This window comes from Condylura cristata, unplaced genomic scaffold (assembly GCF_000260355.1).
Source record: "Condylura cristata isolate star-nosed mole 26May11 unplaced genomic scaffold, ConCri1.0 scaffold00017, whole genome shotgun sequence".
Lineage (NCBI taxonomy): Eukaryota > Metazoa > Chordata > Mammalia > Eulipotyphla > Talpidae > Condylura > Condylura cristata.
In genome coordinates this window covers 30,121,294-30,139,795 of record NW_004567118.1, presented here as the reverse complement: position 1 = coordinate 30,139,795, position 18,502 = coordinate 30,121,294, and the positions used below count along the sequence as shown (strand labels likewise).

The window sequence follows — 18,502 nt, the reverse complement described above, 5'->3', positions numbered from 1 at the left end:
AATTCTATTACTTGATCTTGATGGTGGTTTCACAGATGTTAACTCTAGTATGTTTGGTGTATCTGTTGTAAGATGAATATTTGTCTATGGATGCTATACCCTTAGGAATCAAAAAGAAGATAAAAACACTATCTTTGTCATCGTTTGCTGTACAGCAGAAAAGCCTAATAAAAATCAAGAAGGAAAGAAAAATTTGAGTCTCTTGATAGTCATAACCAGTTATGTTAAAAGTTGGGTTTTTTTTTTTTTTAAACACCAGAGAAAGAATAAGGTATCTTTCTACCTTAAGTAGAATAGAAATGGTAACTCTTCAGGGCAAAAATGAAATAATACTGTTTTCAGAACAGTTGTTTTTATTTAAATCAGCTCAGTCATCTTCCAAGGCACATTCTTAAAACCTTCATTTACCTGATGACTTGAGTCTTCAGCGCTCTGCTTTATAAAGTCTTCCAGTTCCTGCTTATCTTTCATTGTCTTCTCTAGTTGGTCATTGGCTTGCCTCAGCATCACCTGCAGTTTTTTCACCTATGCAATTTTAAGTGTCAATTAGAAGAAAGTACCAGAATGCCTTCATGAAGTCAAACAAAAATGCTTAACTCGGAGAGTATTTTTTAAAATACCTAATCTTTTTTTCTGCCAAAAAGGATTTTATATGTTAATTTAAAAAGATAACAGATGAAATCACCTTATTTGGCAACTATAATATGCTTAAAGTTAACAAATAATTTTTCACATACATTATATCATTTGAAAATAGTGCTCTTCTTCCCAGATCCTCCAGGCTAGGCCACTGGCGGCCTAACTCGTCTGTCCTCCCCTTTCTCACTCCCCACCCTACACATGTCATACATATGTCCAGCTACTTTTCTATAACACGTAACTCTTTTCCTCTCCTTGAACATCTTTCCCCCTCCACTTCTTTTCTTAATTAACTTTTACTCCAACTCTAAAAAAAAAAAACCCCAGCTCAAATGTTACATCCCTAAGCCCACAAATAAGTTATATGCCCTGTCCCTCCTCTAATTTTATGTGTACATGCACAGGCACAAATTATATTTAACTATATTATACTGAGCTGGTAAAACTCTTTAAAAGTGTATTTCATCTGTATCTGAATGCCCATGAGTCCACAGAATGCTAAGCGCAGATAAAGCATCAGTAAAATGTCTATGAAATGACTAGAATCCAATAGAATCCAATAGTGACATTTCCATGTCACTCTGTAAAAATTTTACTTTTCACAAATAACTTCCGAATTTATCTTTAAACTATTTATGAAAAAGGCACATATAAGAAATCCATGACATTTCAAAATATTAAACCATCATTCTGATTTTCTACAAGTAATTTTGAAGACTATGGTAGTAATCTTCATAACAAAGACCAACTTGCAACAATAAGGAAAAGAAAGTTTTCCTTACACGTACTTTAACAAGCCTACTCTCAAGAAATTCTACGTTATTTTCTAAATGATATTAAAGAACCCATAATTAAGCATTGTATTAGAAAAGGCTTGTTAACTTAAGATTTGTTAATTTTGAAATACCAAACTACCAAATCTTAAATTTCTATGGCCATTATAAGTTTTTTGCATAAAATTTATGACTAGATGTAGCCAAAAAGCAATGCAGAGTCCAAATACTGATTAATATAATGTTCACTTAAGCTTCTAATATTCAGTTAGAAGCCATACTCAAGTTATCTGCCAAAATTTATATATGATAATATACTTTTCCACATGCAATACCATTTTTAGGTCTTCAGTGCTGGGGCTACTGAACTGAGCTATATGGTACTGGACAAAGTAATGACACAAAAATACACAACAAGCAGAGGTTGTGTGCTCCCACAATAAATGTAACTGATATTGCGAGTCCTAGATTATTTCATATTAAACAGGACGGATATATTTCATAAAGCAAATGGGAGAGGTAAAAAAAGCAGTTAATTCCATACCTTCCATAAAATTTACAACAGCTCACCAAGTTGGTATATCCAAAAGAACTCACCTGATCTCTTGTTTCAGCCTCCTGAATTTGAATTCCTTGTAACTGTTTTTCATAATTGGAACACATATCACAACGTCTACCAAGTTTATTCCCAGCATTATGTACCTGAAGGACACCAAAATTACCTCTTATCAACCAGAATAAAATAATTCTACTTCACATTCTTGAGGAAAACATGCACAGACTTATGTTACTCAAAACAGAACATGGAGTAAATGTTTCTTCAGGTTTATGGCAAGAAGTTAAAAAAAAATAGACTCAGATTCTAAAATACTCATAAGCTCCAACATAAGTGTGGTAGTTAAATAATTAAGATCACAACTTTAGCATTATGAAGCTAAGGACTAAAAACCCCATATTTGAGGAAAACACAAGTCAAGCAAATGATATTAACACCAGAGAACTCACACGTTAAATCATTACTACCCAGCCAAAGGGATGAAAACAGGGAAGCAGCGCCGATTCACCATTTTACCAGCTCCGAACTATATAGTATGAAACTATTAAGTAGCACCTTCTCATACATTTTTTCCATACAGCTAAAGAGAATAGTTTCTTTTCAGCTTAATACTCATCAATAGCCTCCTTAGAGAAGTAGCCCTGAGTAAAGGAAAGCATGGCTGTCAGAAAGCCTGGACTCTAACCCTGATATTGCCATTAAATCAAAGAAAGAACTTGAGTGCCTCACTTGACCTTTCAGAGACACTTTCTTCACTTCTAAACGGAGGACAACCATGCCCTGATTGCCTCACTACTGTCATGAAATTCAAAGAGATGAGGTATATAAAAGGACTTTGCATTCTATCAAGCACTATTCAGATACACATTTAAGGTCTTTTTTCCTAATCTTCTGAGTTTGCAAGTGGCATTAAAAAGAAAATTAACCTCATTAAAGACTGTCTTCCATTCTCTTCCTACATTTTCCACTCCCTCCTTCTAATTACTGTCAGCATCAACTGTTAACAAATATTTGCCCTTTAGAGCTCAAGGAAATATTTGAAAGAGTATAAATTTGGGGATATATTGAGATTATAGAAAACTGAAAGCAAACCAAATTCAAAAATCTGCTATGCTTTTCGGGAAGACTGCTTCAACTTCAAAAGTGTGATTGCAGGTAGAAAAGTTGACACAAGTGCAGTTAGTTCCCGCCTTTGTCACAGTCACCTGGAACAGCCAAAGCAGACAACAACCAGAAAATACAGATTAACGTATACTTGCTGGCAAAATCTGTATGCTTGACTCCAGGTACCAGTGAATGAAAAATGAATCCCAGAGCTACCCAGTATTCTCAAAGCAAGAGGGGAAAAAAAGGAAGATAACTCACCTCTTTTTGTAGGAGGTTCCATTCTGTCTCACTGACTAAGCGGTAACCACTGGGGGACATGTAAGCACTTTCCACACCCTGTGTGACACTGGAGAGGAGGGACGCTGTCTCTTCTTGTTCTGGTGTCATCGCCTTGATTGCTCTTTCCTGATCTTTGGTTAACATAAAACCACTTGGCATTTGCAGTGACCCAAGGGAAGCAGTATCAAAGTTCTCAGACACTGAATCTGCTCCAACCAATGGTCCAAAATCTGATTCGTCCAGGTTTCCAGCAGATTTTGCTTTGTAGTTATAGCCTAAAGCTTTGGATTGCAGTGAGCCCGAGGTTCCCAAGCTGTCTGTAGACTGTGCTCTCCTGAGTCCGTCTTTAAACATGTCATTGTCCGATTTACTGAATGGGTCTCCAGATGGCAATAGTAAGTCTGCATCTAAGGAATGGACTGAACCATGGGTACTATCTAAATGTTCCTGAAATGTGAAAATATATATTGCCAAGTTGCAATTCTCTATATTTTCAAAGAGGAAAAACTACCATATATTCAAATTACTTTGCCACACATTACATAGGATGATCATTAATGTGCTACCTTCACATATCCATTGAACAACTAAGTCTCTACTGTATGCCAGGCTCTAAACATTCAGGATACAAAGTGTGGACAAGATACAACTTGTACAACTGTGAGCAATCTCTGACCTCAAGGTGCTTACAGTTTCATGAAAAAAATAAACAAGTAGGCTATTAGAACATGATACTTAATAAAATGACACAGTAGCACTATGAATGATCTGGGAGTTTAAGAAGAATTCAGCCAGACATATAAGTCAGGGAAGGTCTCCTAAAATTCATTGTTGGGTATTTTGAATGTGAAGTAGCTATCATATATCTGAGAAGTGTCCACCTGACAGAGGACCATGCAAGTCTTTACACAGAGATGGGGAGCATCCACTGCATAATGTTAAAGTCACAGCAGCAAATCGAAACACCCTGGATAAGTCTGTAGCATGAGAATAAGGCCAAGGAATAAACCCTGAAAAACACCAACATTCTGGTGATTAACAAAGGAAGAAATAGCTAGAGAAACAGGAAAAATGAGGGTAGTGTGGTACATTGGAAACCAAGTTTCAAGTATACTGTAATCACAGTGAATGTGGCGTACTCAGTGAAAGAAGTCAGATCCAAAAAAAGTATTGTTATGATTCCATCTATATGAAATGCCCAGAATAGGTAATCCAGAGATTCTGAAAACAAATTAGTGATTTGCTAAGCGTTCGAAAGAATAATGAAGAATGCGTCCTTAACAGAAATGGGGTCTTTCTTGGGGGGGGGGGTGATGAAAATGTTTTGAAACTAGACAGAGATGAATGGTGCAGTAACACTATGAATTAAAACCAAATGCCACTGATATGCAAACTATAAATGACTAATATTATTTTACATAAATTTCATTCAATTAGCACATTTGCAAAGTCAACAAGCACACTAGTGCCATTCCATAATGCAGCTACAAGTTGCATAGTAGTAAGAAATTCTAACTGTGAAAAGCAGGAAAGTAAGAAGTTTTTCTGAGTCAGATTTATTCCATTTAAATAACTAGTCTTTATTTTAATATATCCTTTTTAACTTTTGTTGTTAAATGTGCTGCCTTTTATAACTAAAAGACTAAGGAATACAGAATTTTTTTCTAATGTTTTCAATTTATCCTTATTTGGCATAATATTAATTCTTTTTAAAGACATGTTTTCATTGTTGAAATTCAGATGGCTGAGGAACACAAATCTATCTATTAAGCTAGTTATGGCAAAGGTCCCAAAATAAGTATCAAATACTGGAGTGACAACACATTCTTTTAGTTTACAAAGAAGTCTAACATCTAAATGTATCATACACAATTCTGCTGTGATACCAGAGAGAAAAGGGAACTTGAGCAGAAAAGTTGAGGGTCATTTTAAGAACATACTAATAACAGTATAAGGGACACATTTCTAGCAAAAGAAGAACATAAATTCTTGATGTGTTTCTGTAAACAGTATGTTCTAATACCATAAAAATGTTTATGGCCTTAGGTTCATAAAAACGTATACAAAATACACAATCAAATTATTCTCTAATGATTTTAAGGAAGAATTGTACATTAAGCATTATACTAATAAAAAAAGAAAAAGAAAGCTACCTAACTAATTAGCATGTTAATTATGTTTTTAAGTCATTATATTTAATGACGTTTATGACTACTGAGGAGCCTTGCTGACTGGGGAGAGACTGCCCCTCCCAAGGTAGCTAACTCCTACAAATAATAAGCAGTGTGTCTATGAACATGCCTTTCTAATAAAATAGTCGATCAATACTGATTCCATGAGCCTCATCCATCCAACTCCTTTAGATAACTCTTAAACGCCAAGCCAGTATTTCCCCTAACCTGTAACAACCCAGGATCAGGTACTAAGAAACTAAAGATAGACTCTATGCCCTGAAGCACCATGGGACTATTCAAAATAGTCTTGCCTATGCTGTTTATTCTGCCCTGTTTGTGTTTTTCCCTCAAAATTCCAGTAACAGCTGGGTTCATGCTTTCTTCTTGCTCTTGCTTTTGCCTCATGACCAACTCTGGTGCTTTTTCATGTGGCTCTACATGCCTCTCACTTTTAGGTGAACTGTGACTAACGTCACACTTTTCATTCAATGGCATTGACCTCTCCATGTTATCACTTAACCACTTTTACAAGTTAAACCTGGACACAAATCAATTAAAGAGAACTAACCTATGAAGTATCATTTTTAGGGAATGTGTTTTTGCCAAAACTTTTAAACTTAGGTGGGAAAATATAGCCATAAAACATAGTTACAATCTGAATTATATTTTAAAATTACAAATAAAAATAATGTTATCTGGCCCTCCCTGGTGGCGCAGCGGGTTAAAACACAGCACTGAGAATCTAGAGCCGCTTCCGCATGAGTTCGATCCCCGCCTGCCCCAGAGGTAACCACATGGCGTGGCAGACCTCTCCTGGCCCACCCACTGCTCCCCTCAGCAGTGTACTTCGTCGATCTGCCTATTCTGCTCCCCACTCTGTCTCTGGTGAATCCTTTCACCGCCCCTGAGCCTCTGGCCTGTGCCCCAGTTCTGTATGCACAAATAAATAAATCTTTAAAATAATAATAATGTTATCTTTGGAAACAAAAACAGAAAGAGGGAAAAAACAGGCACATAACCAAAATGTTAAGTGGTGGTGATCTCTGGATATCAGAATTACCTATTAGTAATTTTACATTTTATAACCTTTCTCTATTTTCCTTTGTCTACAATGAATATATATTACTTAAGTAATGAGAAAAGCATATTCTGCCAGCTGAAGAAGATAAAGGTTCTACAAATGTTAAATGTTTTTAGCAAGAAATTTAAGTGTCAAGAGCATCTCATATTAACTTTAAGCCAACACGCTACAATAAACTGTCATAACTTTGAAAAACAAGTATATTCAACACTCAAATTACAAAATTCTAGATCTGAACATCTAAAAGATATTTCAAATACTAGGAAAAAAACTCATGTACACTGTATGTCTTTTCAGACAGAACCAAAAGTAAGAAAAATGCTTCATTCTGAATTACAACAAATCTCCCTTTCCTAATTCCCTAAAATATATATTTTTTTAAGTTTGAAACTTTTTCAAACATTCCTGGTTATACAACTGCATGGTACAGCCCTCCCTGGTGGCACAGCGGGTTCAGGCGCAGCACTGCAAGCAGGCTGCAGCTGCTACAGTGCAAATTCGAACCCTAGGCCCCAGTAGTGACCACGTGGCGCAGCAGACTTCTCCTGATCTGCCCCCTGCTCCCCTCAGCTGTGTACTTTTTCCATCTGCCTGTTCTGCTCCCCACTGTGTCTGATGAATCTTATCATCACCCCTGCACCTCTGACCTGTATCCCAGCTCTGTATGCATATTTTTTTTAAAAAGTACTGCATGCTACACAAGCTACATAATGTCTGACAGTACCCCAAAATTAAGACATTCTCCTGCCAAGTCTATTTAAAAACGCACAGCATCATCAGGTGAAATGACCCTCAGTGTATGATCCAAAACGAAGGATACAGAAAAACAATTACATCACACTTTGTCTTTACTGGAAATTTTCAAAGCAGTTTTTAAATGTTAAGACAACCCAAAAACAGGGAAATATAAGTCATCAGGAAGTAGATTATACGTGGGTCTAAGTAAATCTGCAATCTAAACAGAACATGATCCCAGTGAATTTGAGAAAAGATCCTATCTAGCTTAACTGAAATCAGATCACATGCTGGGAAAATAGAAATTCTAAACAGCAGGGGCAGTACAAATAGTAATATGCACATGGGCAATAAGGAGAAAGCTCTTGCTATGATACAGTGGCATATCTGAGAAGGCTAATGAGTCATTCAACTGTGAAGGCCCAATGTGCCAAGTGAGGGAACTAGTTTTCACCCAAAGGCAGTAAGAGAAGCATTATATCTCTTCTTTATTGGAGGAGAGGTATCATCAAGTCTTGAAGAATGAATAGAAGGATTTCAATACTCAGAAAGGCAAAGGGAGGGGTGTTCCAGGGGAAGGAAACAATAAGCTAGGTGGCAAGTGAAGCACAAGGAGACAACCACTGTGCCTAAAAACAGAGCACATATGAAGGGAACGGAATGCAGCCAGCCACAGCTGCTTCAGTGCAAGTTGGATCCCTGGCCCCAGAGGTGACCCACATGGTATGACAGACTTCTGTCTCGCCCACTGCTCTCCTCAGCAGTATACTTCCTCGATCTGCCTGTTCTGCTCCCCACTCTGTCTCTGGTGAATCCTCTCACCACTCCTACACCTCATAAATAAATGAAAATCTTTAAAATACACACACACACACACACACACACACATATAAAAAATAAAGATTTATCTATTTGTGCATGCAGAACTGGGGTACAGGCCAGAGATGCAGGCAGTGAGAGGATTCACCGGAGTGGGGGAGAGAACAGGCAGATCCGCTGAAATACACTGCTCAGGGGAGCAACCAAGTGGGTCAGGAGAGGTATGCCATGCCATGTGGGTCACCCCCTTTGCTGGGGATCAAACTCGTGCTGCAGGGGCTTCAACAGCTTCATGGTGCAGTGTTTTTTTTTTTTAAAGACTTACTTATGCATATAAAACTGGGATACAGGCCAGAGGTGCAGGGGGGTGAGAGGATTCAGCAGAGACAGAGTGCGGAGCACACCAGGCCAACTGACAAAGTATACTGCTGAGGGGAGCAGAGGGCTGGTCAGGAGAGGTCTGCTGCACCATGTGGGTCACCTCCAGGACAGGGGTTGAACTCATGTTGAAGTGGCTTTAGCTCCTTAGTGCTGTGCTTTAACCCGCTGCACCATCAGGAAGGGCCCTGTTTGTTTTTTAAAGATTTATTTATGCATACAGAAAAGGGGTACAGGCCAGAGGTACAGGGGTGGTGAGAGGATTCACTGGAGACAGGGGAACAGCACAGGCCGACTGACAAAGTACACTGCTGGGGCGAGCAGAGGGCTGGTCAGGAGAGGTCTGCAGCACCATGTGGATCACCTCTGGGTAGGTGGGGTTCGAAGTCATGCTGAAGTGGCTTTACTGTCTCAGTGCTGTGCTTTAACCCCCTGCGCCACAAGGGAGAGCCCAGTGATGGTTTTTAAAATGGGTGTGTGGTCTGACTGTGACTACATTTAAGAAAATTCAATGTGACAATATGTTTGAGGTTATGAATGGGACAGGGTTAAAACAGAAAAGGTAATGAAGATGCCCTTGTCACATTGTGGGTAAGAGAAGATGAGGTCATAGGAGTACCACTTTATACTTTCTGCCTTCAAGTCTCTTCAACCTATGTGTACCCAATACTTGAAATGCTCCATCAGAATCTCTCAAACTTCACCCACCCACTGTTCTCACACCTTAAGATCATATAATGGTTAATAAAAAATTAAACTTGCGCTATAGAAATTGTTTGAATACTTCAGATAATCTTTTTAAATGAGAAGCTCAAGCATTGGCAACATTTATTATTCATATCAAAAAATCTTGCAGATATTAAAATTTTCTGTTTTGTTTTGCAGTCACTGGGGAAAAGAATGTCTATTTCAGAGACAGTGAGAGAAAGTGCAACATGTTTCAAAATGTATTACTGATAGTAATATCATGTACATAATAATTTTAATTATAGATTCACTGTACCTCTTCATTTGACAACTGGGCTATAGATTCTTCATGAGTTAAAGCACACACTACTGGTATTTTTACTTCTTCTTCAACATCCAGTTTTTTGTGATCCTTTCTCTTATTAAGTCTTTGGTGTTCATCTTCCTCCTAAAAGACAGAAATTAAAAAGTATAAAAATAAAATTACGGGCTCTCCCTGGTGACGCAGCAGGTTCATGTGTGGCACTATGGGGCTGTCCACAGCCACTCCAGTGCAAGTTCAATCCCCAGCCAGGGAACTGACCCACATGTTTCACGAGACAAGACCTTTCCTGACCCACCAGCTGCTCTCCTCAGCAGTGCATTTCAGCCAATCTGCCTGTTCTGTCCCCGCTCTGTCTCTGGTAAAACCTCTCACCCTCCCACTACTCTGACCTGTACCCCAATTCTATATGCATAAATAAATCTTCAAAATAAATAAAATTACCCAGGTAAGCCATATATAATGATTCATTATGTATATTCATTTATTATATATACATTGTATTACTGCTTTAACTGCTCAAATAAAAATGAAGAGTTTCATGAGAGAAAACTAGACATTTTGTTTTGTAATCACATCTAAGGACATCTATGACCATAACATGTTGTTTGAAAGCTATAGGCACAAAGGATAAACCCTGGCATAAAAAAGAAATCAGGGAACAGCTTTCAAGAAAAGTACACTATGATGTGAAAGGCAAAGCAAAAATAAGTAAATCACCCCCTCTTCTTCAAATGAAAAGAAAATTTATATAGAATACTCTTTTATATTACCATACAAAACAAGACAAGCTATGACATTTAATTCCTGTTAGAAACATGTCTAAGTTTATATAAAATAATCATTGGAGTTAATCCAACAATTCAAAAAAAAAAAGCTGATTATCTTCAATGCCCCAAACAATCTAGAGGGAGGGACAATGGTGCATTTAATTACAACACAAGTATGTACAGGTTCTAGGAGAAAAATCAATGACTGATTTCATCTGATAGAACAAGAAGGGGAGCTCAAAAAAGCTAACTCTTCAGTTGGATATTGCAGGATTTACCAGATGTGTGAGAGGAGACAAGTAAGGATGCTGGGAAGAAACGAAAGATGTACAAACAAATAGGTACAGAAGAGCAGAAGATGGGAGGTGCTGAACAGCTGGAAGTCACTGAGAAGAGGCAGGAACATGAGCTACATGGATTAGGATAAAGGAGAACAGGGTGGTGACTAAGTGCTTACACTCTGGAATCAAATTGAGCCAAATGCCTCAGCTTTGTCAATAGTACCTATTTCATTTGCAGGGTTTTGTTGTTTAGTGTGCTTGTTTGTTTGTGTGAATTGGGAGCTACATGAGATAAGGTTTTAGACATAAAGTCTTAGTACAATCCTGGCTCATAGTAGAAGCTCAGGAAATGTTAAAAAAAAAAAAAAGGCTTTAAATGACTAGTATAGGAATATAGATTGCTTTAATGGGCAGCAGGAAGGGCATGATTAGATCTATACTTTAAAATTCTAAATCCTTAAGTCAGGTGTGTCCACACATAGATGAATGAGTCAGAATTAAATATAAAATAGAAATTTAAATAGAAGAAACTTCAGAAAAACAAAATCTAGCCTAAGTCATATGGTAATTTTTAGATGTTTCTTACAATATGTAGCTTCTACATAGTTATCCTACTGAATAAGGTGGTCTAGGATATTAGCTGCAACTATGTTTGAAATGACCAAAAAAAAAAAAAGGCAAGACAGAGAGGGGGACCAATCTAGATACCTACTACAAAAGAATTAAACTAATTTATACTACATACATGCTACCAGTTAAGGAGCTCCCTGGTGTGAAGATATGTCCAAGATAATGCTTATAAGGACCCTAAGTTACAGAATATTAATACCATGATACTAGATGTGTAATTTTTAAAAACCTCAAAGTGTACTTATAAACACACAGAAATGATCCAGAAGACTACCTTCCAAAGACTACATTTTAATGCAAAAGTAATTACTTCTGGAAAGGTGGGTTTGAAAAAAATTTAATATATTGTAAATCATTACTTCATTTTGTATTTAAAATATTTTAAAATGAGGATGGTACTTGTGTGTTATGCATGTAATTCAAGCAATATTTTTAAAGGTAAGGAAAAAATAGTGTCTTGGGTATGCAGTACTCTATACCTGCCTTTTTATATCACTCAGTCCCTCCATCCCACCCTACCACCATCTAATAAGGCTTTTAGAGCAACTTCATAAATGACCTGGTATGGATTAACACAATTCAGGTGTCCCAGAAAAACTGGACAGAACTATGTTTTTTTAAATATGCTCTGTTGAACTCAGCAGCCTTGAAGATGATAGTTTCTAAGTCAGTTCTTTTCCCCAAATAAGGGCATTTGTAAAATTAGAAAACAAAATCCCCAAATGCAGTTATGCTTTTTGAATGGCATATATATATATATCTTGTACCAGCTTAAGATAATTGCTATATAAATTAAAACAGTCATAGGGAGTGCATCGTTAACAAAGAAAGCAGTTCCACAAAACTGCTATTCACCTGATCTTTCTTCTTCAATTCTTCAACTTGTCGGAGTTGTTCTGAAGTTAGGACAATCTCCATTCGCTGCATGTCCCTCATCAGCAAACGTTGAGATTCCAAAAACTGGTCATTGGCCTTCTGCCATGTATGTTTTAATTGGTTGTGCTGTTGTCGCTCTTGCTCCAAGAGATGGCAAACTGTTGAGGAATCCCCCAATCAAAAACACTGAGTTTTCTTAATAGTAGACAACCTCTTTAACATAGGTGTGGCCAACGGAACACTGTCTAGGATTCTGCCTCTCACAAGAAGTATATGATAGTTGTTCTTACACATTACACCATCTCCCTAAGCAGTCTCCCAAAGTGTGTTTCTAAGAATATGTGGGGGGAAAATTCTTCTGTATTCAGTTCTGTATTCTGTATTCAGTTTTAGAAATGCTGGATTACATACATTTTAAAAATTTCTTCGAGGATTGGAAAAACATGGAAGCAGCCCAAATGCCCACAAGTAGATGACTGGATAAAAAAGATGTGGTACATATATACAATGGAATATTACTCAGCAACAAAAAAAGAGAAACACATGTCTTTTGCAGCAACTTGGATGGAACTGGAAAAGATCATGCTTAGTGAGATAAGCCAGAAAGAGAAAGAAAAATACCGGATGGTTTCACTCATAGCAGGAGTATAATGGACCAGGCGAGAAAATAACAAAAATAATGAACAACCATATGTACCAGAGACATTTTGCGGGGGTGGAGTGGGGAGGGAAGTGCATGGGATTATGGTGATGGCACACGGGTGACTTGGTGATGGGAAACCCGTGGGGACTACAATTGAGATGGAAAAAAAAAATTGTACAAAATGGTGTAAAAATAAACTTGTAAAAAAAAGAAAAAAAAGATTTCTTCGAGGTTAGGGGATATATATGGTCTCTTGGAATGTGATATATAATACATTTCCCAAATTTACTTCACTTTAAAAAACCTATTATATAGATCCAGTGTTATAACAAGTGTTCTAGAGAATATACTTGGGTAACTGTTGTTGTAAAGGTCAAAGGTATAGTAACCATTCCAGTTGTCTTTAATACATTCTGATAAATCTGTTATCCAAAAAACCTTTATGAGCCCATTTAAGTTTTGAATTCTCAGGATGTCAGTTCAAATTCTGATTTATCGCATCAGTTCAGTCATCAGCTCCGCAAAAAAGTGTCCATCTGATATCCAGCCAATCAAGTTAGAAATATAAAACAACTGATACCTCTGACTCTTTCCTCACCCAACACATTCAACTGTGACAGAGGCCTATAATTCTCCATTCTATGCAGTGTCACAGCCATTGCAGACTTCTGCCTCAGATCAGTCCTTATGCCTTAAACTACAACAGCAGTCTCTTTATTATTCTTCCTGTCCTTACTTCGTTTTGCCCTCTCTATTCTACCCACCACAATGCTGTGAAATAGAACTTTCTGAAACACAAAATTAGTATCATTGTCAATTACAAACCTTTCCAATAAGCCAGACACAAGATGTTGCATACTATTTAATCTCATCTATGTGAAAGTCAAGAATATGCAAATCTATACAGACAGAAAGATTGCTTGTGTCGCCAAGAGCTGTAAAAAAATGAGCCTATAGGGAGTGACTGGTAATGGATACAGAATTTACTTTTTAAGTAATGAAGATGTTCTGAAATTAGTAGGGATAGCACACAATTCTGTAAATACATTAAAAAATTTTACCCCACAGAAGAGTGAAGTTAATAGCATACACACACACACACACACACACTTCTATTGATGTATACTAATTTTTCTATTTCTATCAGTGTAGCTAATTCATGTCAAATTTGAATGAAACTAATATCCAAAGATTTTTGCATGAACAGCTATTAAACCAGATTACTATCTTCCATTTAAAAAAAGGCAAAATCCAAAGTTCATAGTAAAAGGTCTGTACAATCTGGTCCTTTGCTCTCCTATCTTACATTTTGCCTTATTGCATCTTACATCTAGTTCCACTAAATTAATTTCTTAAATTTCTTGACCCTTCTGTATATATGCAAATGGCATCGAATGCTATGTTCATCTCTGACTACCTGGAAAATGACTATTCAAAGCAATCTCTTATAAGGAGCACAGATGTGGCACTGCTGCCTCCTTTTTTAAAAAAAGATTTATTTATTTATGCATATAAGAACTGGGGTACAGGCCAGCGGTGCAGGCTGTCAGAAGACTCACCAGAGACAGAGTAGGGAGCAGAACAAGCAGAATAAGCGAGAGGAGCAACGGGCAGGACAGGAGAGGCCTGCCAAACCATGTGGGTCAGCTCCCTGGCTAAGGATCAAACTCGAGCTGTAGTGGCTGTGGAGAGCCTCACAGTGCTATGCCTTAAACATAAGGCCACCAGGGAGTACCCTGACTACATTTCTAATCCTTGAAATTACTCCATCCCATTAAACAATTTAATAAACCTCAGATACTTTTCCAGATTATCACTGGAAGTTTTTTTAGTCTTATACTAATTCTAAGAGTTGGGGGCTTAAATTCTAAGAATTTAAGCCTTATTTCCTATTTCTTTTGGACATCTTTCAGGATGTCTTTTTGGGTTTTGTTTAAGATTTATTTATTTATGCATACAGAACTGGGGCACAGGCCAAAGGTGCAGGGGCGGTGAGAGGATTCACCAGAGTGGGGAGCAGAACAAGCAAATCTGCTGAATAACACTGCTCAGGGGAGCAGCGGGCAGTCAGGAGAGGTCACCTCCAGGGCAGAGATCGAACTCATGCTGTGCCTTACCCGCTGCGCCACCAGAGAGGGCCCGTCTTTTTGGGTTTTTTTATAGAAAACTTTTTTCAGATACGGACTATTTTTTTCTCAATGTGTTTTTTGTTTGTTTGTTTTGTTTTTTACTGTAGCAGTACTTTTGAAAATGTTTCCTGAAAACAAAAGGCAAACTCAAACTTTGGGTTATTTTCATAACATTTTATGAAACAATCCTGAGGCTTATTTCAGCTTTCCACTATTTGGAAAATAACTCAGGCAAACCTAAGTTATAAAGTATCATCCACAATAGTTGATAAAAGTATTCATAGTAGGATCTATCACTACAGTCCTAAGTCTTCATGTTAAAATTTTACTAGTATAACTGTTAACAAACTTAAGTTTCCAAGGATCCGCGCATTTACATGAAGAAAAATGTTAGGTCTTTATTTTTACTAACTTTAATTGAAATTTATCATTTCCTTCCATTATCAAATGGAGGTAAAAAAATCACATTAAGTACAGCCAACAGCTATGACTTCATCACTAACAGAAGTCACATATTTTCATCTTAGTATGGTTGCTAAGAGGTCTTAATTATCATTTATGCTCAACACTAGTTCGAATTTACAGTAAGAACTGCCCTTTTTAATATACTAATAAAATAGTACTTTTATTATTGTATCAAATTTGCAGTTAATATTTTAGCTATAACATTTTTCGGTAATACAATTCACTTAAAAAAAAACAAACAAACAACCCTCTTAAAAACAGGGTTGTTACTTAAGGATATCAGAATATACTGTCTGCCCCTCTGTGCCATGTTCAACTACACCAAAATAAGTCAAGTCAGGGTGGAGGCAGCAGAAATTCCTAGCCCTATTATCTTTTTGTTCTGAATGCATGTCTTGTGAAATTATTACTTGGACCTAGAGGCAAGAAGAGATTAACAATTCAAGTATCTGAGTATACCTCACAACTCTCGACTTTTCATGAGAATATTCAAACCACCTACAAAGTTTAAACTGAGTGCTGGATTGGTTTTTAGAATATTTATTGCTTTTGAGCCCTCCCTGGTGGTACAGGGGTTAAAGCCCAGCACTGCACTATGGAGCTGTATGTAGTCTGATCCCCAGACAGGGAGATGACCCACATGGCGCAGCAGGCCACTCCTGTCCCTCCCACTGCTCTCCTCAGCAGCATATTTCAGTCAATCTGCTTGTTCTGCCTCCCCCTATTATCTGGTGAATCCTCTTACTTCTCATATCTGTGGCCTGTACCCTACATCCTATATGCATAAATAAATCAATCTTTTAAAAAAAGATTATGTATTGTAACTAATCAATATCAAGTACTTACATAACTCTCCCAGTGACTGAAATATTAAAATTAAAATATACAGAGTATATATTTACCTTCATGCAATTCTTTCCGCAGTTTCTCAGCATCTTCCTGTAAAACAGATTTCTGAGTATTCAAAACAGCTACATACATCTCTAGATCAGTCCTACAAGACTTTTCAGCTTCCAAATAATGATTCAGTTCTTTAACCTGAAATAAGAAAGAATTCTATTAAGCTAAAAATCGACAACTGTATTTTTAGTTACAAAATATTCATAATTTTTAATTAAAAAAATACATACTACAGAAAATTGGAAAAATAACATAATAGTAGGCATTATTCATTATCCTATCACCACAGTGAATATTTGACATTATACATAAGTTTGTACCATGCTTTTCGAAAGGTAGTTCCAATTTGTATTCCCAGAGCAATACTTACTTGTGCTCGTTTTATTACATAATCAGTAATACCAAGCTGTCTTTTTTAAAAGACAGTAGTTGCTTTCAAAGACAAAAATGGTATCACACAATGACATGTTTGCTTTTCTTTGATTTCTGGTGAGAATTCCAAGTGGCTTAAATTTATAAAAGGAGACATTTTCAGAGATATACAGCCACAGAGGGAAAACAGAACTCATGATGGAAAAAATAACAAGTCTCGTTCTATAAAGAACACAAGCTTGAAGAAAAGCATAAGGCATTTTTTATCACACCTTTTAAAAAATGCTGTAGTTCCATTTAAGGGTGACAATATTCAAATATTAAAAAAAAAATCTAGTATATGACACAGTTGTAAGTTAAATAAAACACAATCTTGCCCCTCAGGTAGTGATACAGCATCAATCATTCCACCCAATCTTATAAACAGTTCATCGTAAATTCTGGCCATCTGTTTAACTCAGTTTTTTTTTTTTTTTTTTCAAATAGTTATTAGAAGTCATTTTCATGCATTTCATCTTTCCACTTTTTCAAACTTGAAATAGCAAGTGAATCTGTTTTAGTTAGCTAGGCTGTAGACTATTAGTAATACATTAGTACTGATCAAGGGCTAATATGAACTAGTTAGTATGATTACTTAAGTTGTCATTTAATGTTTCACTGTATGCTGTCATCAACCAAAATGCTGTTAACTAAAGCATGATAAATTGTTGGCTGTTGTGAGGCACTTCCCTTTCACCTGGAGAGAATGGTAATTCATTAATGTTGTTGGTAGAAGAGAACCAAAATGGCAGACATAAAATGGCAGTATCTAACCACTATTTCTATCAGGTAGGAGAATAAACTTTAGAGTTAGCAGTGTATTTCTAATATTCCAAAACTATTAAGAACCCTGGGAAGACAGTGGTATACTAGCACAGTGTGTGTATTTCCTTGAATTTCAATGCCTTCACAATGGAGCCACCACTAAAACAAAAACAAAAAACACAAGGACATCAAACAAAACCAGTGATAAACAGAGGCTGGGAACAAATCACCAAAAGCTATTTATATGGAAAGATTTATATGGTATCAACATGTATACCCAGATAAGCCCAAGATAGTCAACTGGAGATCCAACTTGGTAACAGCAACTGAAGCAGGAAAGTTTCACACAACTGCATATTGGATGAATGCAACAAATTTGTACTTGCAAGACTTAAAATTCTTGGACTACTATAGTTTCTTCTTTTGTAAATTGTTTGTAAGGTTGAAATTTCTAGTAAGGTTGAAAACTTTTCATTCTTGGACTACTGTAGTTCCTTCTTTTGTAAATTGTTTATTCAGATAATTTTCCTTGCAGGTCATTTATTATTTATGGACTTGACAATTGTTATTAGCATAAGACATTATTTTTTGTCTGTATGAGGTATAATATATCCTAATAGTTCACAATTCTCTTTTCATCTACTTATGTTATATTTTTCTATGAAAATTTTATATTCTAATATAGGCAAATTTGTCAATCTTTTATAGCATTAATTTATTTTTAAAATGTTTTGGGGGCCCTCTTTGGGGAAAACTCTCAGCACTATAAAGCTATCTGCAGCCACTGCAGCATGAGTTCAATCCCTGTCTAAGGAGGTGTCTCTCATGGCAGACCTCTCCTGACCCATCTGCTGCTCCCCTCAGCAGTGTATTTCAGTCAATCTGCCTGTTCTGCTCCCCACTTTGTCACTGGTGAATCCTTTCAACCCCTATACTTCTGGTCTGTACCCCAGTTCTGTATGCATAAATAAATCTTAAAAGTTTTTGTACCTTCATCTACCCAAAAGACACAAAACACTGATTGAAAAAGATACCTGCACCCCCATGTTTATTGCTGCTTTATTTACAACTGGAAAAACATG

At 36.7% G+C, this 18,502-nt stretch overlaps 1 protein-coding gene across 2 annotated transcripts in view; it reads right to left on the bottom strand.

The window, feature by feature from the left end:
- RABEP1 (rabaptin, RAB GTPase binding effector protein 1) overlaps positions 1-18,502 on the bottom strand; it is a 95,560-nt gene that overhangs the window by 16,288 nt on the left and 60,770 nt on the right. For both annotated transcript variants that reach the window (XM_012726275.1, XM_004684734.2), the window contains exons 6-11: positions 16,247-16,382; positions 12,087-12,265; positions 9,545-9,676; positions 3,334-3,801; positions 2,010-2,114; positions 409-525 (exon numbers count right to left, since the gene is read on the bottom strand). In XM_012726275.1, coding sequence (XP_012581729.1) covers positions 409-525; positions 2,010-2,114; positions 3,334-3,801; positions 9,545-9,676; positions 12,087-12,265; positions 16,247-16,382 — 1,137 coding nt within the window. The remainder of the gene's footprint in view (positions 1-408; positions 526-2,009; positions 2,115-3,333; positions 3,802-9,544; positions 9,677-12,086; positions 12,266-16,246; positions 16,383-18,502) is intronic.